This window comes from Myotis myotis, unplaced genomic scaffold, assembly GCF_014108235.1.
Source record: "Myotis myotis isolate mMyoMyo1 unplaced genomic scaffold, mMyoMyo1.p scaffold_m19_p_6, whole genome shotgun sequence".
In the NCBI taxonomy this organism is placed as follows: Eukaryota; Metazoa; Chordata; class Mammalia; order Chiroptera; family Vespertilionidae; genus Myotis; species Myotis myotis.
This window is the reverse complement of record NW_023416368.1, coordinates 37,057,909-37,081,126: the sequence shown is the minus strand read 5'-3', so window position 1 is coordinate 37,081,126 and position 23,218 is coordinate 37,057,909. Positions and strand designations below refer to the sequence as shown.

General features: G+C 37.6%; 1 protein-coding gene across 1 annotated transcript in view; it reads left to right on the top strand.

The window, feature by feature from the left end:
• The window catches only part of ADAMTS19 (ADAM metallopeptidase with thrombospondin type 1 motif 19), a 213,363-nt gene extending 193,667 nt beyond the window's left edge, over nt 1-19,696 (top strand). The window contains exons 22-23 of the mRNA XM_036315582.1: nt 16,816-16,993; nt 19,362-19,696. Of these exons, the coding sequence (XP_036171475.1) occupies nt 16,816-16,993; nt 19,362-19,513 (330 nt within the window). The 3' untranslated portion in view covers nt 19,514-19,696. The remainder of the gene's footprint in view (nt 1-16,815; nt 16,994-19,361) is intronic.
• The last annotated feature ends 3,522 nt before the right edge of the window (nt 19,697-23,218 follow it).

Genomic DNA, 23,218 nt, shown 5'->3' with positions numbered 1-23,218 from the left:
CTTATTGTTATGGGATCATAAAATTCTAGGGCTTAGAAGAGACTTAAATCCTCTCTTTTCCCCTTTTATTTACTGTATAAATAAAAAGCGGTGGCTGCTGGGGAATGGTGGGGAGTGCGGTAGCTCTTCGTAAGTAACACCGAGGGAAATTCTGAAAGAAAATTTTTCATTGAACTATGCACTGTGGTTAGCCAGCTTGCCCAGTATTGAAATCCATGACATGGCCTCTCCTCACTAACAAAAGTTTGCATATTAACGTAGCATTTGCGTTCTCAGTAAGCTATGCTCTCTTTCCACTACTTACAACATTCAGAGTTCACACTGGGACTCTTACAGGAGGCATTTGTAAACAATGTACATCAATCCCTGGGTACAGAATTAGGAAATATTCAGCCCAATCCAGGAATCTTTTAACTGGTGAACCATATAAGGAAACATCGTACTTCAGAATAAACAACTTTTAGGTGAAACAAAATTCCAAATTAACCACAAATATATATTTTTAATGTTAAGGTTTATTTATGTTTCCCCAATTCTTATAGAGGAAAAATACAGTAGGATGATAGGGAAAGACAATGATTTGGAAGTCAAGAGACAATGGGGACAGTTTGGACTCCCTCACTGTGCAGATGGCCAAACTGGTTAAGCCACTGAATACCTTTGTGTATTTGTTTCCATTGGAGTGAAATAAAGAATATAGACATCACTATTGTGTGTGTATATAAACTCTTAATTCAGCTCTGAAGGCATGAACCAGGATGAGAAAATAAAGTACTGGTTGGAGGGGGCAGAGAAGATCGCTTATTGCTCACTTTCTAGTATAAGAACTCCCTATTCCTTTATTTGGGCCAGGGAAATTCTAGAGATTTTCCTTAAGTGATTCTAAACTAAGGAAAAATTTCAAAACCACTAGAATATATGAGTGACCTTTTCCCAACTTTATTAGTAGAAATATTTTTAAGTGATAAATGTTAACTACAAAAGACAAATTTGTAATTGTAAAAAACCAGAAGATCCAGGTTTTACTGTAAATCATGACACAGAACTAACTAAGCTCCTCCATTGCAGCATATGGAAATAGGGCTAGCAAATCCTATTTTCATGACATAAACTGTTGATTAAAATGTGCCTATTATGTGGACTCTGGTTAAATCTTAAGCAAGATCAAAATTAACTGGAGAGATTATAGAAGACATTAGTTTTGGTTTTTTATGCTAAGCCTAAAAATATATATATTAAAATTTTACCACAATTACATGTATCTAACTTTTATTTTTTTATTTTTATTTTTTTTAAAAAAAAACAAAACGTGTATCAAACTTTTAAATGTACTTGGATTGAATTACTTTAAATTGATTTTGTTGAGTTACCAAATTGCTACCAAGCTTATAGTACATGGCCATTGTGAGGAACAAAATCAATAGCCACAATATATATTCATTACTGTTCTATGACTTCTTACCTTTGTTTGTTGGACTGTTTGTTTCTTTGTTTGCTTATTTAGGAGATCCAGTATGTTGCATTTTTCTTCTCTTTCTGTGAATATAAATCTGCTCTTTACCCTAAAGCCATTTTCTCCTTCTTCATTTATATCAGAGGCCTCAGCATAACAGATTCAAACAGCAGTAGAACTTGAAGCCAGTGGCTACATGTGAACTTCATTGATTTCTCTCCTCCTTTTTTCACGCCTAAGATACCACTATCGTGTTAAAATGAAGACCATCTCAAAATAATTACAGAGAAAAAGAATAATGCTGTGATATTTCAATTTCAGTGGTTAAAATATTAATGGACAGAGGAAACATAGATCTCTTATTCTTACCAGCTGTGACCCTGGGATAAGGAGAACAGTAAGATGTGTGCAGTGGGAGTGGATTTCTGTGCTCTTCTGAGGTCAGTTAAGCGGTTAGTGTCACTCAAATTCTACTAACATTGTTAAACTGCTGATACACCTAAGTGGACTTAAAATTCACCCTTGCATTCTTTAATCCGGAGTATTCAATGGACTGTCCAGAAAGCCGAGCTCTAAAGCCCCGCTTCAGTAATATTAGTAGAGAATCAGGTAAGAGACAGATAGACTCTCAGGTTCACTGTGTAAAACTCATTGACCACTATTGGACCAAGGTAATTTGGGCTAAACAGTTAAGGCTTACTAAGAATATGGCTTATGCCTCACACCGTGTTCACTGCATGCGTGTCAGCCTGTGTGATTTCTGGCATTTATGATTTGGTGGTGTGTAAACAGTGGGAAAATTGCTCTCAGCTTCAAAGGAAAAATCTAGATCCAAGTGTACTCAAAGAGAAAAATCTCCTGTCCTAAAATCATTACCTCTGATTTCAACCCTGTAATAAGTTGAATAATACTCATGTTTATTTCATCGAGATTGGAGAGTTGGCAAAAATAGGATACAAACTATGTGTTCGCTCTGTTCTGGCTGGGCTTAACCGTTGACACAATTATGTGCCACACTGTGACCGTATCTCTGATGCACATATGGCTTTAGGGTCTTTCCTGGGAGAGCAGAATACAACCCATATGTTCTCTGGCAGTATAAGTCTGTATTTGCTCTTTTAAGCTGACCAAAGTATAGAATACTGACTTTAAAGATATATACTGACTTTAAAAATAACAGCCTCTTTATGTTCAATTAAATACCATATTTTCTGCCTCTACTTGGCCTGACTTTATTTGAACTTCTACAACTTTCTTGTTTTCATTGTTGGAAACCAGTAGAGGAGCAAATGAAAGAGTACTGTTTTATCTACCAGTTAGACAGAATTTAGTCCTTCATGAAGCTTTTTAGAGTTAACTTTTCTTTTTCTTTTTTTAATATATTTTATTGATTTTTTTACAGAGAGGAAGGGAGAGAGATAGAGAGTTAGAAACATCGATGAGAGAGAAACATCGATCAGCTGCCTCCTGCACATCCCCCACTGGGGATGTGCCTGCAACCCAGGTACATGCCCTTGACCGGAATCGAACCTGGGACCCTTCAGTCCACAGGCCAACGCTCTATCCACTGAGCCAAACCGGTTTTGGCGAGTTAACTTTTCTATGCAGTATTAACAAATGGTTTACACTTTTTCAGGTGAATTATAAGGACAACAAAACACCTTGGTATTGCAGATAATCATGGCTTATTCTCAATTTATACACTACAATTTGAATTTAATTTAGTCCTTTAAAATTCTGCGAAAAAAATAGTATCATATCAAATTATGATATTAATAGATTATTTTGAGAAGAGATTATGAGTCTTTTGTGATGATGTAGTACAAAATGATGCTCAAAGCACAAAAAATCATTTTGGGTGATTTAATTAAATAGATGATATGATATATCTTTGTTTAGAAAAAGTATATTTAAAGCTTTCAGTATAAAAAAGTCATTTTTAACTTTTGCTGCAGAAGGAAACGACAATTATAGTCAGTATATTCATTTGAATAGAGAGAGGAATTAGATAGAAGAGGAACCCAAAAACTAAGGTAATTCTTTCTAATGAGTAAGGGAGCAATATCAGACTAAATACGTGTTTCCTAACGATATAAATTGCATTTAAGCTAATAGGAATTCTACTTATTCTGAGTCATTCTCTGAGTGGAGATTTTCTAGTTCTATGTAGTTACAAATCTCAAAATGTTATGCTGCAATTATTTTTTTCCGAAAAACAATGCTGCGGCTCAAAATAAAACAAATCGATTGCTTCATAGCTTATTTTTGAAACCATGAAAAACCTGCATCTACTTGTATTATTTCTGGTAAAAATAATTTTCTTACCACACATACTACAGATGTTATTAAAATTCACCTAGTGTATTATATTGTCCTTGGACCCTGTAATAACTATGGGAAAATGTGTCCTTAGTAGTTAGCACTGTATTTTTCAAAGAAGCTCAAAAATAGAATTTTAAATTAATTAAGTAAATTATGCTCTTTCTTTAAGGTGGCTTTGCGTAATCAAATGTTACAATCTTAAAGTGTTCCCATATTGCATAATTAGTAAATGAAAACAATTCAACAGGAAGGTGCAAGATCAAAGAAACAACAAATCAATGAAAGATTCCTTAGTGACATACTTCAAACAAGTCTAGAAAGACAAACAGAAGATTTATTACCCTGTCATACCTTTATTCAGATTGGCCAGCAGTCACTGTAACTGGGTTGGTTTGCGCGTTTTCACCTATCGCTAAAAAAATTATTTTATCTTGCTCTCTTTGTTATTTTGGATTTGTACAGACAGATCATGTGAATTTGAAGCTCGAATATGATAATAGGCTATAATAGGCTGTTCCAAAATCTCACAGCGGTCCTGGCCTGGTGATACGCCTTCTATTTTCTATACGGAAGCTTGTCACTCCTTAAAATTAACATTGACAGTAGTAATTGTGACTTATCACAGTTGGTAGGAAATTATGGGTAATCACCAGGGCCATTTCTTTCCACTGAAGGAAAACTCAGGGAATCATTAAAGGAAAGTTAAAGAAACATCTTAATCAGTGCAATCAAGAATATCTTAAACTAAATGACGAGATAATATCATGTTTTTAATGATGCATCTCTGAGGCCTAGTGTTTTTGCATTAGTTATAAGGGAACGAAAAGAACCAGATCCAAAAATCCCAAAGGAGGGATTTCTTGTTGCCCCAGGATCACGCTAGGATCTTAGGACTACGGATTCTTGTACGTCTGGACTGACCCGATACTGGCAGCTAACCACCCCTCCCCCCCGCCAATTAAAATCAATTTGCAGGCGGTCCCAGCATGCATCTGAGGCGATGCAGAGCTTGCTGGTTTTCAGCGAATTCTTTTAGGTTAATAGAGGAAGGCTCAATCAGTTGTTGGAAGGATTTCATTCAACTTTGGAGAAATAATTAGCAGCAATAGCAAATAACCAAATTAAATACCCTACAAGGACGTAAAAATAGAAAATGTTAAGTATGGGCTGAAACTAGAGAATACAGTAAAATAATGAATAAAATGAGAAGTGCCATAATGAAAAAAATATATTGTCTTCCCAGTCTGCTCAAAACCATTCCATGACATTAGCATCAGTAAAACTGGTAGCTACCGGAAACCAGAATGTCATCCTTTTTATAAGACTAAATTCATAATTTACGAATTCTTGAGACTTGTATCCCCAAAATTATGTCCCATAGAAAACTCATTCCTTGGGATGTGGTTTCCATGTATGAGAAATGCTGTAATTAAGCAATGATAATAAACAAACAAATAGTTTTTGCTGTAGGACTTTACAAACATTCTGCTGTACATAGTAAGTCTCGAAGGGAGAATATAGTATTTCTCTTTTCTTTTTTCTTTTTACCAAAGGTGATTTTTGCAGAGCATGTAGCTAGTTTGTTATTTAGTGTAATACACTTTGGGAAAGCTGGCATTAGATTATTCTGATTTCAAAGACTAGTTTGGTAAATATTATTTTCAAACTAGAGAAAATTTGTAAATTGAAGTCAAACTGAAGTTATCTATAATCTAGAAAATTATTTTTGAGATGAATTATTATTTCTATTCAAAAGTATTTTTTTTTAGAAAAAAAGTAGTTTTCAATTATAGAATTATTTTCTAATTATTTCTATCAGTCTATTGATATTTGGAAAAATAACTGCTCATTGCTTTTATACTTTTAAATAATCTCATAAAACAGGAGAAAGGGGTACTCAAAGGAGCAGGAGGAAAACCATGGGAAACAAGAGAAGAAAGTACTTTTGAGAACATTCAGTGAGATGGGGACTGAGTCAGAGGGAGTTAAAGAAGCCCATTCTCACCGTAAACTTCAGCTGCGTTAGGACTGTGCCATTGGCATTCCAACCGTTCCTGACATTTGGAATATTTAAAACAAAATGTCTCATTTTGTTTCCTACAACCAATTTCCTTTTTCTGGGAAAATGTTGATATCATCTTCCCATTTACCCAGACTGGAAGCTGCCCTGAGCCTTTCTTCTATACACAGGTAGGGTTTTGTCTCGGTTGCTATTTGTTTATTTGCTTTTCAATTACAGTTGACATTCAATACGATATTACTGTCAGGTGCGTAACAGAATGACCAGACATTTACATAACTTACGAAGGGGTCACCTCGAAGCGCCCACCGCCCGCCTGGCACCGTACGTAGTTTTCACAGTGTTACTGACTGTGTTCCCTAGGCTGTCCTGTGCACCCCCGTGACTGTTCGGTAACTACCAATTGGTACTTCTTACCCCCTTCACCTTTCTCAGCCAGCCTCCCAACCACTCTCCCATCTGGCAGCCATCAAAATGTACTCGGAATCTATGAGTTTGTTTCTGTTTTGTTTGTTCTTTTATTTTGTTCTTTAGATTCCACATATAAGTGAAATCATATGGTATTTGTCTTTCTCTGACTGACATTTCACTTAGCATAATACCCACAAGGTCCATCCATATATTCACAGATGGTAAGGTTTCATTCTCTTTTTATGGCCAAGTACTATATATATATATATATATATATATATATATATATATATATATATATATATATATATATATATATTCACATCTTTATCCAATCTCAGTTGCTCTTTATCCCCAGTATAATACTACTATCCTTATTTTTTCACCAAGACTAGAGTAAAAATTTCTAATATGTTCCCTTATCCACATATTCCTCCTCTTTCACATCCATTCACTCACAGGGATGACTTCCTCACTCTGTTCTAGAGCCCAGTACTTGCAGAGAATTCCCCATGGCTGCACTGTCACCTACCAGACACTTGCTTGGCATGCAAAGCTTCCCATACTCTAGTCCTAACCTGCCTACTGAATTGGTCTCCGCATCCTCATTAATTCAGGTTGTCTGCTAAGCTCAGGCCTGAGCAGTGTAGACTCCTGCAGTCTCCCTGTCTTTGTTTATATTTTCCTCTTGCCTGGACTGTGTTTCTTCCAACTCTCTAGATCCTTCAAGTGCGTAATTTTTTAAAGGGCTTCCCCAAAAAGCGGCAGAAATAATTTGTACTTATTGACTATATTACATTTTCTTTCTTTTAAAATATATTTTTATTGATTTCAGAGAGAAAAGGAGAGGGACAGAGAGATAGGAACATCAATGATGAGAGAGAACATTGATTGGCTGCCTCCTGCACGCCCCACACTGGGGATCAAGCCTGCAACCTGGGCATGGACCTTGACCAGGAATTGAACCATGACCTCCTGGTTCATAGGTCCACGCTCAACCACTGAGCCACACCAGTAGGGCTATATTACATTTTCTCAGTGAATTATTTATTGCCTTACATTGTTGCTGTTTTATTAAGAATGTCTCAACCTTCCCACAAATCTGAGTGACCAGAGCATTGTACTACGTGTAGCAATATTTATTGAGTAAATGACTGCTAAACAAACAAACAAAAACTGTGTGATGCACCAAAGCATGTATGTCTTTTGATCTATTTTATTTTTTGTCATCTAATTCTATAACAACTACAACTATATGACAGCAGCATTTTCCTACAAAAAGAATTAGTAACTAGCTTCTTTTTCTCCAGGAAAATTAAACTAACCAATATAATTTTATGTAAACACATGACTCCCCTGACATTTTCCTGTATGAAAAATCAAACTACTTAAAAATGTGATTTAAGGAAAAAAAAAGTAAATTCACCCTTATTTGAAGAACATGCTATTTAAGCCAAAAAAAGTGTGCTTGACATTGAGCTTCAAGGGAGCTGGCAGACTTCCTCTGCATTCTTGCGAGTCCATTTGGCTGAACACCTGCCAGCAGGTTAGACAGCAATGATCTAACCTGGAAGGAAAGCAGTAGATGGAAGCAAAGCACACTGAGGAATGTTCTTTGTGAATTGGCAGAGACAGTATTTATTTCAGGTTGGAATAACTTAAAGGTAGTTATATATGCTCTCTGTGCTATTTTAAATCAATACTCTATTTATTAAAACAAAACAAAAGCACACACTCCGGCAATGTGGCCACAGTAGGATCGGATCCATTTTTGACTGGGAATGGTTGGGCTGGACCTGGAAAGTATGTTCTTTGAAAAGGAAGTTCAATCACTGTCGTTCCCAGCAGTTCTCTCTGGTGGCAAGATGTTTCCCTGGGAGGGTAGTACTAAAATAGAAACGTCTTGATAATCTTTTTTTCACCTCTGCGGCCCCTGTGATTGATTGTCTGAGCACCGGCAGGATTGCACATGTGCCCAAGACTTTGTGCTTATTAATTAGTTCTTAATGCAAAACATGTTTTTTTTTCTTTCATCATTGCAGTGATCAATATGGACTTTGATATAAAAAATTTATTTTTTGTTACTTTGACAGTCTTTTCATAACATATTCACTTCCCTGCTAATCATTCATAAGTAATCTGCTTGATTTTGCCACACACATTTTCTTGATTTGTTATAACTATATGCAAATGTTTTCATTAAAGAAACAAAAATAGTTTGAACTGTACAACCAAACGATGAATTAATTAAGCACATACGCAAAAAAATTTTTTTCCAAATGTCTGACCTCTAGGAATAGATTCAATCCCAAATACCCATGTGTTAAATAAGGCAGATAAACTACTTTAAAAAGATGCTGAAACACTGACCAAAATAAATAGCAAATCATAAAAACAAACCTAACTTTTGTTCCTTAGTATGTTTGTTTCACACTCACTTTATTAAAAAGTTGAAAGATGGAACTGCCAAACATATACAGAAATGAATAGGAATGCTGCACTAATAATTTCCAGTAGAAGTCATCATTTAGTTTCCTTATGAGATCCATTCTCCACTGTGAATGCTACTTCACTCTTGTTAAAACTCTTGTTAAAATAATCCACTTATTCCCAAAGACAAATTATTCAAGTCAGTGTTGTTAAGCTTGTTGTAGTTTGACACTTAACATTACAGGTTATATCAGGTCCTGTAAGATTGTATATTATATTGGTAGAAAAAATAATTTGAACGCTTTTTGCCAGTGACAATTTTCTCTTAATTTAGGAATTCCTATTTCTTACCGAGGCCAGCTGGAAATAAGTAAAGCATTACAGAGCCTTCCTTAGCTGTTGGCCTGGAGAATACACATTCTCTCCAAAATATATATCTTTGGCACAGTCCAGAAGGAAGGAATCTCGGGTAATCTTTGTGCTGGCCAAGTGTGGGAATTATTATTTTTAACCCCTAAATACACTGAAATTTGGTTTTCTTTCAAGGAATTCAAAATCAGACCAGTGCTAGTTTAGTTATATTTGTTAACCAACAAAACTCAAAGTAAGTAACTTATAGTAGTATGCATTTTTACTATTGGGTTTTCTGCCTCTTTGGTTTATAATGTTTAGAGGACGTTTTACAAAATTTACAACTTGAAGAGTTTCACAGTTTAACATTAGAATTTAACATATACAGATTAATAATTCTGTAAACTCATTGGCAAACTAGTTGATTATTTAACCTAAGTCTATGAAGTTATTATACTATCATGTCCCATTTGGTTCCCAAAACTAAGTTATGTCAATATTCAGAGTAACAAATAACTAACCAGCACCAAAACAGTGTCTACATGACTATTCTGAAGTCCTGAAAGGAAAGGTAGAAACTCATTTAACCAATAATTTTAAAGTTTGGCATTTTACCATAAGAATCCCAATACTTAGGACTAGATGTGGAAATCTTTTTTAACTCCATGTTCAAAGTCATGTATGTGGAATAAATTTACTTGACATAAGAACCTATGGAACACAGAATTTGTTAGTATTTAGTGGATTTATGTCAGTAGGCATAGTGGTATTCATAGGAACAATACACACTATTTTTAAATGATGCAGATTTTTGATAAATTCAGATATATCATAAAAGGAATATTTCTATGTAAAATAGAAATTTAGCAACAGAATATATTCATATTATGTATATAGTATTTGATCCATCAAAAAATTTATTGTGCTAATAAGACCTAATTATCCTCAATGCATCTGATTAGACTTGAAAACTTAAGTAATTTCATTGGACCACAGTTATTCGACAGCACACACTCACTGCCCTTGAACTTACTGAAATAATAACTTCAATAAAATGTCTCAGGATAAATGACGTTTCCTTGAACTCCTTCTATAAGATATTTACATATTTTCCAAAGTATTACACCAAGGTCTTAATAACACTGTCTATCAGTGCTATAAATAATGCTGTGTCAGGAATAAAATTTTCATGGTCAGTTTCTTTCTTCAATTTACTGTTGGGCAGTGTCTCACCACCTGTCTATCCTTTGTGATGGAAGAAAGGATTCCACTCTTTGGCTTGTCCATTAGATGGACATCATAGCCATTTAGAGTTCGTTTAATTCCTTTGTTTCTCTGATAATGCCACAGTTAAGAATTGGTTAAGAATTTTTTAGTGTGTGTTTTTTCTACACTTTTTATTTTCCCTCATTTGTTTGCGTTTAGGCCAATCCATAAATTTGCCAAGTCATTCTGGAATCTTCCATTGTCTTTACCAGAACTGCCAAGCCCTGTCCCCTCAGGGCTCCCATCTAATTTAGTCAATAAAACTTTCTAAGAGTTCACATCTCTATCTATCACCAGATCATCCTTGGCCATTTTTAGAAAACTCTAAATATCTGAGTTAAAGGTCTGCTGTACACTTCCACCAACTTGGGCATTGCTTATATGTCCCCAGATATTTCCCTCACAGCTTATTTAGATGGAATTTTCTTAGGTAAAACGAAGTCAGTCAGCTCTTATCACCTGGCATAAGAATGACAGGAGGAAAATGAGGATTTAGATAATGATTATGATTATAAAGTTCTATAATGTATTTTGAAAGAGGATAAAGCCTTCTTCTTATTGGTTTGCTGCCATTTGTATTCGTGGTTTTCATTGACTATATTTCGCTAATCTTTTAATAGTCCCAACTGTTTGAATTATTGAGAAAGTTTCCTTTTCTTGGTTAGTGTTTGGCATGCAAGCTATAGTATAGACATAATTTAATACAATCTTAGAAATTGTCACTAATGTCCCATGTCAAGGAAGGATGTATTTTAGGAGAAAGCCATAGCAATATTATCTAAAAACATTAGTCATGTGAACCCAAGTGCGGGGAAGGCCACAGTTTCTCAGGAAGATTGAAATAACGACTATCACTAAGTCAGTAAAACAAACTTCATTTTCAAAGATTTCGGGGCTCAGTTTTTGGTGGGAAAGAGAGATGGCCAATATACGTTTTCCTTGTGCTATGTTGTCTCTGTCAAAACACTATTTTTAACTCCAAAATCATGACAGCCATTTTCTAAGCTGTTCTAAATTTGTTTTAAAGATTACTGTCTCCTTTTTACTCTAGAGAAGCTGGGACATCAAGACTGTGTTTGCTGTTCAGAATTAAAGGCTTCTAGTTCATGAAATTGATTAATAGGATGTTTTGTTTCAAGGTCTTTCAAGGTGATGGATAGTAAACTGTTTGGGGAATAGAATATTTGTCAGGCAATCCAATTCTCTTTTTAAAAAATACTCTTGTCAGGAAATGTTCCTTGTAAAAGAAAGATTATTGGCAAGTTATCTGATAACCCTGTGTTTGTTTACCGGTTGCTGGCAAATTAATGTTGACATTTTAGCATTTTGGACTTAGTGAAAGTCTATAGTGTTATTTTATATCATTAGGTTTTGTAACAAAGAGTATGGAATAAAGTACCAGCTCCACAGTATTAATAACTTCTGCTGTTTATATTTCCTGCATGGGATCCTGAACACAATGGGTGATGTATAAATGTTTAGAAAGCCAGTAAATGATTGGATATTCTAAGACAGTCAAGCAAATTATATTTTGAGACTTTACTGAGAAGAATTTCTGTCATACCATTGTTGGGTGGTGCAGTGAATAATCAGATAATGAAACTAGAGTCCTTACTGTTTCACAGCTTCACCACTTAAAAATTGCCAGACTACAATAATTTTTAATAAAATTTGGAATTTTTACTTTCATAGTAATTTAGGCCTGAAATTATAGCTATGATCTACTCCAATGCCTTGATTACCAAAAAGAAAAAAAAGTTCCAGGTGAATTAGTTGCTAGTGGCAATATTGGAGCCCAGGTCTCCTCATTTCAAGGCCAGAATTAATTTGGCTTTTCCTTTTAATGTCTGTCTTTAATCATAGTAATATGATTTGACAAAATATTCAATTATTTAGTATATTCTATAATAAAGTAAGAACTAATTTAGAAAATACCTTAGAATTTCAGTGAACTGAAATATCTGTTCATTTTCCACACATTTGTAATAAATTTTTTACTAAAATGTGTTATAAAGAAAATAATTACTAGTAAGAGGTTGATATTTTATTATGAAATTATTATAATGAGAATTACTTTCTAAGGCTATTAGACTATTTAATTCCATCCAATATAATAAAAGGCTAATATGCAAATTGTCCCCTCGGGAGTTTGACCGACCGGGAGTTCGACTTCTCGCTATGACGTGCAGTGACCACCAGGGGGGCAGCACAGAATGAAGGAAGGCCCCGGCTGGCAGCTGGCAACCAGGGGAAGGAAGGCCCTGATTGGCCCTGATTGCTGGCCAGGCTAGGGACCCTACCCTTGCATGAATTTCATGCACTGGGCTTCTAGTATCTATACTAATAAAAGACAAACATGCAAATTGACCATGCCTTTACTACACCTTAAGCCACACCCACCAGCCAATCAGAGTGACTATATGCAAATTAACCCAACCAAGATGGCAGCCAGCAGCCACGGAGCTGGGGGCTTGGCCAGCCTGCAAACAGCCATCAGCCCCTCACCCAGGCTGGCCAGGCACCCCAGTGGGGACCCCCACCCTGAAGGGAGTGTGACCAGCTGCAAACAGCCATCAGCCCCTCACCCAGGCTGGCCAGGCACCCGGGACCCCCACCCTGAAGGGGGTGTGACCAGCCTGCAAACAGCCATCAGCCCCTCACCCAGGCTGGCCAGGCACCCCAGTGGGACCCCCCCCCCCCCACCCTGATTGGGACACCCTTTAGGGCAAACCAGCCGGCCCCCACCCATGCACCAGGCCTCTATCCTATATAATAAAAGGGTAATATGCAAACTGACCCTAACAGCAGAATGACTGGGAATGACTGGTCACTATGACACACACTGACCACCAGGGGGCAGACACTCAATGCAGGAGTTGCCCCTTGGTCAGTGTGCTTCCACCGGGGGAGCTCTGCTCAGCCAAAAGCCAGGCTGATGGCTGCCAGTACAGCGGTGGTGGTGGGAGCCTCTCCCGCCTCCTCAGCAGTGCTAAAGATGTCTGACTGCAGCTTAGGCCTGCTCCCCGCTGGCAAGTGGCCATCCCCCGAGGGCTCCTGGGCTGCCAGCGGGATATCTGATTGCCAGCTTAGGCCCAATCCCCTGGGGAGCAGGCGTAAGCCAGCAGGTGGTCATCTCCTGAGGGGTCCCAGACTGCGAGAGGGCATAGGATGGGCTGAGGGACACCCCCCACCCCAAGTGCACAAATTTTTGTGCACCGGGCCTCTAGTCCTATATAATAAATAGATAATATGCAAATTGACCATCACTCTAACACACAAGATGGCCGCCCCATGTGGTCAAATATGCCACCCCCCTGTGGACACAAGATGGCCGGCAGGGGAGGGCAGTTGTGGGTGATCAGGCCAGCAGGGGAGGGCAGTTGCGAGGGACCAGGCCTGAAAGGGAGGGCATTTAAGGGTGACCAGGCCTGCAGGGGAGGACATTTGGGGGGTGGGGGGCCAGGTCTGCAGGGGAGAGAAGTTAAGGGTGACCAGCCCTGCAGGGAAGGGCAGTTGGTGTTACCAGGCCTGCAGGGGAGGGCACTTGGGGGTGACCAGGCCTGCAAGGGAGGGCAGTTAATGGTGACCAGGTCTGCAGGGGAGGGCAGTTAGGGGCAATCAGGCCAGCAGGGGAGCAGTTAGGCATCGATCAGGCTGGCAGGGGAGAATAGTTAGGGGTGACCAGGCCAGCAGGGGAGGCCAGTTAGGGGCAATTGGGCCGGCAGGGGAGCAGTTAGGCAGCGATCAGGCTGGCAGGGGAGTGGTTAGGGGGTGATCAGGCTGACAGGCAGAAGCAGTTAGGGGCAGTCAGCCAGGCAGGCAGGCGAGCGGTTGGGAGCCAGCAATCCTGGATTGTGAGAGGGATATCCGACTGCCCATTTAGGCCCGATCCCAGTGGATCCCAGATTGGAGAGGGTACAGGCTGGGCTGAGGGACACACATCCCCACCCCCTGGGCACGAATTTCATGCACTGGGCCTCTAGTTTTATAATAAAACTTATCCTAAATCTTTCAAAGGCAAAATGAGTCTGTTTTAGTGAAATGAATTCTAGAACTTTTATTATTTCCTGGATGCTATTTTTATTTCTGGGTCATTCCCATATACAAGTTACAAAATTTAACTTGCAAAAGGAATACAACTAACATTTTTTTCTCTAGTTTTTCAGATTTTTATGAAAGACTATTCAGCCATTATCTGCTAAAATTATTTATTCTATTACTTTATTGAATTTTTTATAATTCTGAAAAATGACATGTTTGGTTTGTTCATGTCCTATGGAGTTGATATTAAATTAATCAAAAGTTTTGGGAATACCCTGTGACTGATTCCTGGGCTTCAGTGACATGATTGCGAACTTCCTCTACTGATCAGAATGAGTTCATCTGTTATGAAGCTCTATTATTAGTATTTTCTCAAATATTTCAAGATCTACATAAATTTTAGGAATAGATACTAGAATGATATTTTCCCATATTAACTTAACCCCTTAAAAGTTTTTAGTTTAACTATTTTGAATTTTCTTGAAGATATTTTTCTAAGAAACATAATATCTTCATTTATATAAATATATCAATTTTATGAGTGGTATTAAGAAGCTTTTAAGGAAGAAAGACCATTTTAAGTAGTTGCTCCTCTTACAATAGTTTTAAATTATAGTAAAGCTTAAACTGAACTGGAAACATTCAGATTGTAAAGTTAACAAGAAAAATAAACCATAAATATGTGTAAATTGTTGGGGTAATTGTGGAACACTTAATAGATTGTGATTTGAAAAGCAGCCAGACATTTGGAAAAGAGTAATACTATGGATACAATTATAGATGTGGGAATAGAAAATGCATGGGCATGATCTATATATATAAAAGCCTAAGTGACTGTTACGACTGAACGACCAGAATGACCAGAACGATTGGTCGACCAGTCGCTATGATGTGCACTGACTACCAGAGGGCAGACGCTCAATGCAGGAGCTGCCCCCTGGTGGTCAGTGTGCTCCCACAGCCAACTTCCCGTGGCCTCTCCCCCAGCTGGCTAACCTCTTGCAGTCCCTCCCCCCTGCCGGGCGGCCTTCCCAATAGGCCCCGATTGGGGGGTCGGCCGGCCAACTTCCCCAGGTTCCTCCCCAAAGCCAGTTGGCCCCCCGATAGGCCTCGATCACCTGCCAGGCCGAAGGACCCCACCCATGCATGAATTCGTGCACCGGACCTCTAGTTAATCTATAATAGAGCAAATGATTCCTAAGTGAAGTGTGGAAAATAAAGCTGAGGAGATAGATAAACACCAACCTGGAGATTCTGGGATACTGGGCTTTACCTTGTAGGCAGTGACTCAGTAATCAAAGATTTTTGTCTGATGAGATTATATATGTAAAGCAATTTTGGAAGAATATATATTCAGTATTAACAAGTGGGATTGATTGGAAGACTGGGGACTAAAGACAAAACGAACATTAGTAGACTAGGCTTGAGGTGAATAGGGTTTGTGTAGTATGCTTCTTGTGCAAATGAAAAGAAGAGCTGGGACCCGTAACAATGTAAAGGAAGAATTGATAGCAAAGAGAGTGCAGTCCTAATAATGACTTGGTAAAGCACAAAGGGAAAAAAATACATTAAAACCTTATGCCTGTATATCTAAAAGGGGCAATCAGAAAGTATTTACCAGTTTTCAATGAGAATATACTAAGATCATTTGGCTAAAGATCAATATGGGTAAGATGACTAGTAAAATAAGTAATTATTTTCAGAAACGCAAGCATATTCCCTCTCATGTAATTGTGATACCATAAAATCACTTTATTCTCTCAGTCAAGTAAGCACCAGCTTATTTGTGTAACAAATCAAATCTGGGGATACATGAGGACCCAAGAGACTTCCCTAATAAAAGACCATTGTACATCAAATACATTTTTCTTTGCAAAATATCTTACAAATGAAGACAAACTACAGTTATGAAATACAAGGAATCCATTGAAAGAGTATTTTATTAGAAAAATCCGATTATCAAATATTTTTATTAGCATAGTATTGGATATTGTGTCATCTGCCAAGAAATAGCAGCTATTTCCCTCATATGCCAGGTTGAGAAGCCATATTGAAACTGTTGATCAAGACTTTAAGGCCAGAGCAAAAGAGTAGATGAGGAGACAAAGACTGCAACAGGCATCCAGCTCCACAGCTGGGCGTAGGCTAACTCTTGAGATCAATGACTAAATTGAAAAATAGCAAATCAAAATGTTGTCGCAAACTAGACAGAACTTTAAAAACTGTCTGCCCAAGTGCATGTCTGGTATTAGTCATCCTATTCCTTGCCCACTGATACTCTCGGGCTTTCTTTACTCGCCTTTGTCCTGCATCGCCCTGAGCTCTGCCTGAGGTCAGCCAGAGGGCGCAGAAAACATTGTACCCAAGTATGAGCATCACCGTTTCTAACCCATGTTTTGCATCAACTCTGGAGGTTGTGGCTCATGTTCAATTTTAAGAAATACGGGGAGAAGGTGGCTCACAGCCTAGAAGAGAGAAACAGCAAAAAGGACTTTAAACAAGCCTTCTATCTCTCTCCCAGTGCTCAATTACCTGTGGCAAAGGAATGCAGTCCCGTGTTATCCAGTGCATGCACAAGGTCACAGGACGACATGGAAATGAATGTTTTTCTTCAGAAAAGCCTGCAGCATACAGGCCATGCCACCTTCAGCCCTGCAATGAGAAGATTAACGTAAATACCATAACATCACCCAGGCTGGGTAAGCTGACCAAAAGGGAATGGTTTTGAGAAATACGGAAATACTCATGGTTTCTTCTATTTTGCACATCACTTTAAAGCTTAGTTTTAAATGGATACTAATTAGTTTGGTCCTAACTAAATTGACTCTATTTTACTGTGGGTTCATCCAGATGGCCAGGTGGGTAAAATATCGTGAAAAATAAATTATTTTGATCCCTGAAGCTGTCTACTCAGAACCAGACCCTGGAAATATGAATGTCATACCACCCAAGCTCATCATGTAAAGGGTTGAAGGGTATAACTGTATTTTGGGTTCTGACCAGTCTCCTGGCAGAACTATCAATTAAGGCAGTATCTAGTTCAGTGGTTCTCAACCTTCCTAATGCCGTGACCCTTTAATACAGTTCCTCATGTTGTGGCGACCCCCAATTTCATTGTTACAAATAGAACATAATTAAAGCATAGTGATTAATCACAAAAACAATATATAATTATATATGTGTTTTCCAATGGCCTTAGGTGACCCCTGTGAAAGGGTTCGTTCGACCCCCAAAGGGGTTGCAACCCACAGGTTGAGAACCGCTGGTCTAGTTGAAAGGTACTTGTAGTATATACCTTAGATCTCTCCACTGTCAGTATCCTTCCTTGTGATCCTGGGTACAAATTATCCTTTGGAGAAACTTAGAGTAAAAAATGACTTTCAAGACAAATGGGTACATTGGATCTATATCACTCAGCAAAAGGTACAATTTTGTTCATACTTAAGGACATAATATGACATACAAATAGCTACTAGTAACATTGATTCCAATGACTTTTATGTTGTAAAATGCTTTCATGTGTATTCTCAATACCTGTCATTTAATCAGCCATCATGAAGAAGTAGGGTATGTATTTTAATTAAATATAGCCTGCACTTGCATAACAAATATTCATGAACGAGTTAGCCTTTATGTCTGTGGCAATTAGTGGCTTTTACCAGCACTGCTGCTTGGCTGTTATTGGGTTAGTCTATGTTTAACACCTTCCGTTTTGATCTGTGCACATAATCTTCAGGAAAACAATTTAATCGTAAATTCTTATAGATACTCTTCCAGGCATAGATTCAATCAAATGGAAAAGTTTGGTTCTTCAAAAAAAAAAATGCTCTTTTTTGAGCCAAATAATTAACATTTCTAAGAAATAATCAGTTCAAGGAGAATTAAGACTAGAGCAAATGCAGCTAAATCCATGTATTTCAAACAACATAATCCCTTTCTCCAGCAATTACTTGGAGTTCTTCTTGAAGTATGTGGCAAAAAATAATGACCTCAAAGAAGAATTTAATTAGAATTGCATTGTTTTGTTTATTATTTCTTGACAGTGTACCCCTAAACACAGAAGCACAGTGATCGGTAAATCTAAGGTTTCTAAGTGTAAAATAATGAATTATATCAGAATAGTGGCAAAAGAAAGAATTGTAGCAGGACTGACTTTTATTATGCATGCCAGAACACACTATTTCTTCAGAAAACCTGAGCCTAAATTTACATGACCAATTTTTTTGTATCGAATTCCCATTTTAAATACTTGAATGCTATAAATTTCAGTCACATGATAAATGGCTTTGATGTTAAAGGTGCATTAAATCACTATCCCACAAACAAAATAGAAAGACTCATACTGTAGATACAGAGAACAGACTCACAGTTGGCAGAGGGCGGGGGTTTGGGGAACTGGATGAAAAAGGTAAAGGGATTAAGCAGAACAAATTGGTAGTTACAGAATAGCCACATAGATATAAACTGCAACATGGGGAACATATTCAATAATATCATAGCTATGTATGGGGTCAGCTGGGTGCTTGAAGAAGAGGGGGGACCACTCTGAAAAGTGCATGATTTTCTAAGCACTTTGCTGTGCATCTGAAATGATATTGAGTGTGAACTGTAATGGAAATATAAAAAAAGAGGAAAGAATAAAATAAAATGTGCGAGCATATTTTTGTTTTGCTATTTCTTTGCAAACTGACCTATAACAATACTTATTAAATTTCATTCCCATAAAGGTAGATATATTGAGCACATTTATTTGTGTTTTTAATCTTCCCAACTAAAAATCCAAAAGAAACGTAAATGAAAACCGTAAAATTGATCCTTAAAAGCCATTTACAGGACAATTCATTGAATTTGGGAATATCTGTGAAAGCATTATTCATTCACTTTACTCCTTTATTTCAGGGTGTGTATGTGTGTGTGTTTGTGTGTGCATAGCTCTGTGTTTTAAGTTCCACAGGGAGTATAAATGAGTCAGTGGACAAAATCCCCATTTACATGATTGCTGTTTACTTCTACTCATGACACCTGGAATATCTACCTGTATTGAGTTTCCTGTGTTCTGCTTCACAGCTGCTCTGACTTTCAAGTGCCTAGGAGATCAATGGCCTGTGTACTGCCGAGTGATACGCGAGAAGAACCTGTGTCAGGACATGCGGTGGTATCAGCGCTGCTGTGAGACGTGCAGGGACTTCTATGCCCAAAAGCTGCAGCAAAAGAGTTGACCTCTAGCAGGCTGGCTGGCTCACAGCTCTTTGCAATTACATTATTTATAGACACACACACTAGCATGTTTTTCAGACCAAATATTATCAGATTACATATAATTTAATCAAATTAATTTATTTTGGGGCCTGCCTAACATCAATATGGTGCTTATTTTGGTAATACAAACATTGTGATTTATACTATAGGGCTTCATAAGTCATTTTTTATGAATAAGTTGAATCCAGTTACCAGAAAAAGAAAATTAAGATTGGTAGGCTTAAAAAAATGTTTTTTAAGTTAGGGCTGGCTCTAAGGTGCTACTCTCTCCACACCAATACCATTGAGTTATGCATAATGTATACTACTAATTTAGCATAATAGTTTAGCTATCTATGGGGGAAATTATTTTTGTGTCTTGGTGTCCTAATACAGAATTAGCCCATTTTCTGTACTCTGAAGGAGATGTGTCAACATAACAAACCTCATAGTGTTGAGCAGGTTTTAGAGAATGTATTATGAATTTGGTTCAGACTTAGAGACATCTATAGGAAAAATTCTACTGTAATTATATCCTTATTTTAATAATGGAAAAGAAAAAATCAAAATAGAGACTTTGATCATGTTCACGAACATGTACTTGAACACAAGTATTGTAACAATGAAACACTGTAATTAATGATTTACACTGAATCATCATTGCACTGTCGATATAGTGTAGAGAAACCGTTATGGAAATGGTAACACCCTACAAAAATGTGTATTATTTTTAACATGTTGTCATTAGATTTTAGCTTTTTTAAATATTTTGAAGAAAGAAAGCATTGATCCACCCATTTCCTTGTATTTTTTTTTTTTTTAGCAGATTTTAAAAGAATATAGTAGGTACTTAAGCCTCACAAATCATGAGAAAACTTACTAAATATTTTTCAGCCTTTTCCCTAGAAACAAGGAAAGACTAAAAGCTGATAATATTGTGGTAGTTTCATTGTGTTTTTTCTGTATAAAAATTAAAAAGTTTTACAATTCTGTGAAACGTTAAAAAAAAAACAGCTTAAATTTTTTCTTGTGAGAAAATATTGTACATGATTCACATGATTTCTTAGATTTTTTTTGCAATAAAATATGTGAAATTTCCTTTTGGGAGGCAATTCTTCATAGGTCTCTCATGTTTCCACAAGTCTTGGCACTGTCTGCTTTTGTTCTGGAATATCTTCTAAGGGATATTTGTATGGTGAACAGCTTTGGAAGATAAAGTTCGTGTCTCTCTTTGGAGCAAAGGGCAGACGTGTTTATTTCTCATTATAGAAGTTTCACAGTCCCTAAATGGGGCCCCTCACCTGTAATACAACGCTCTGCATGTGTAGGTATCATGTCTTCTTTATGTCTGGTGCTTCCATTGGCATTACTACCATGAAAGCCCTCATGCCACACAGATCATGGCATCAAAAAGGGGAAGATGGGGTTTTGCCAGTTTATGTTTTTTTAATTAAATTTGTTGAAATAACATTGGTTAATAACATTATATAAATTTCAGGTGTACAATTTTATAATACGACATCTGTGTACTATATGGTGCTCACCACTCGAAGTCTTTTGAGTATGTCTGTTTCAAATAGACCTTCCAGAATTAGGGAAGTTACCATGGGGTAGGCTCAGGGACTCTTGGGTCCACTATGAGACAGATTTAAGCCAAGCTTGATCCAGTTATCTGACTTCCATAAGCTTTTTCTCTGACTGTGGGACTGCAGTGGCAATGTAGTGTCACCAAGAATCCAGGAATCATCAAAAAGTCAGATTATTTTCCTTTCCCCAATATGTAGTTCCCATCAGGAAAGACTAGAAGGTAGATTAACAATATGGGTTTTGGACAGTGTAACAAAATCTTTCCCCAAAGGATCTGGCCTCCCCTTCATTCAAGGAATTCTGGATCTGTGAACCTGCTCTCATGTGGAATTTGATCTAGAAATGCAATTCCCTGCTATGGTGAGTCAAATCAGATTTCTATTCACTAAGACTAGAAATTTAGTGCTTATACAAATACAAGACTTTAGTAGAATGTGTATCTATTTCAGTCCGAGGACTCCATGATTAATTAGGCAATACCAAAAATCTTTGCTGGTCAAACCATTCTCTCTACCCCTTTAACTCTACTGCCCTTTATGGTAACTGTGCTTTCCTGGTCTTTGGCGGTGAAATTCAGTCATTTGGTTCCTGCCTTTATGGTATTCCATATTCTCATTAAATTCAGGAAGCCCGGTTCAATGGCAGCATTTCCCAACGTCATTCCTGACATTTGCAGACTAGCCACTTGAGAGTTCTTTAGGGATTCCAATGCTGCCTTCAGCAATGAATTTTTCAAAGCCTTAGTGAAGGGAGTGCCTTCTAGATGGAACACTGAGGGGACATATGGAACAGGTGAGTGAACACATCTATCATATTAAAACCAATCTCCCTAAACATTTGTATACCTCCCTCTGTAGTACCTTATAGCAAGTATGTTTTAGCTTCTCAACTTCATTCAGTATAGACAACCATTGGGTTCAGTTTTCAGATAAATTGTTAGAATTACTCCCAGCCACATCAACTAATACTTTCTAGAATCTCTACTTAGTGAACCCATGTCAAAAACATTTAGGCTAATTCAACATTGTATGCTTTCCATCCTAACATAACCCTCTTAAGAAGCACCCCTGAAACACGTACTTTGGGTTTCAGTAAATATGAATTAGTGAAATCCTGCATTTCCTTTGATAGGTATGGTACCACTTGAGAAGTCACACTTTTTGTCTGCCCCCCTTAAATCTTCTGGGATTTGATCTGGATATGGATTTAGAAGACATGATAGATGTGGAACATGAGCCGTAGAGCTGAAAAGGTTTTATTTCAAGATAGTCAGTGTAAGCTTTCTAGGTCCCAGCTTAGTCTTTGAACTGTGGCTTTTAAACCTGATTTCTCCCTTTAACTTCTCTAGTCTTTTTAGGAGCAATGAATCAACCCCACAGTCATTAGTCTCTTTGTTTCTATTAAAAAGAGTTTATGCAGCAGGTACTTGCTTTCGATAGGCACTTCACTCCAGATGACAATAGGTAAGAATTTAAATAACCATGTTGGCATTTTGTGCCATGGATGACCTGTGTCCCATTTACTGGAAAAAGGGTCACTAATGTCATTGAGTCTAGTCAGAGCAGAGAACGAATTCCAGGTTTCATTTCTTAAAGTTTTCTTCCTTGGAAACATTTATTTTTTGTGCCGGTAATTGTCATGGTTCAGTCAGCCAAACAGTGCTGGAGTGTTATGGGATAACGGATCTGAATTCATAACATCAGGAGGAGCTGGGGAAGATCCATGAGAAGAGTTGGAGAATCAGGAGTCACCAACTGATCTGAGCAGCCAGGCACATCCAGGTAAGTATGACTATGAAAGGTTGACTGTAAAGATGTCTATAGGATGCTGCTGCCTCTGTATACCTCCCTTCTTTGTAGGTCCACAGCCAAACATCTGGTGGTGGATTTGAGTTTGCTGTTAGTCAGCAGGTCCAACAGTTGGAAAAAAGAAATGGGCATGGAGCTCAAGAAAAGGCCACTTGGGAACTGCCAGGCACCTGTGCCTCTGTCTATCCCCGCATCTGATTACAAAAAGACTTCTGGGTTAATGGATGCTGCTTCCATTTTGCCTTCCAAATGCCATGCAAGTTCCTCTTTTGGCCAATTCTAACCCAGAAT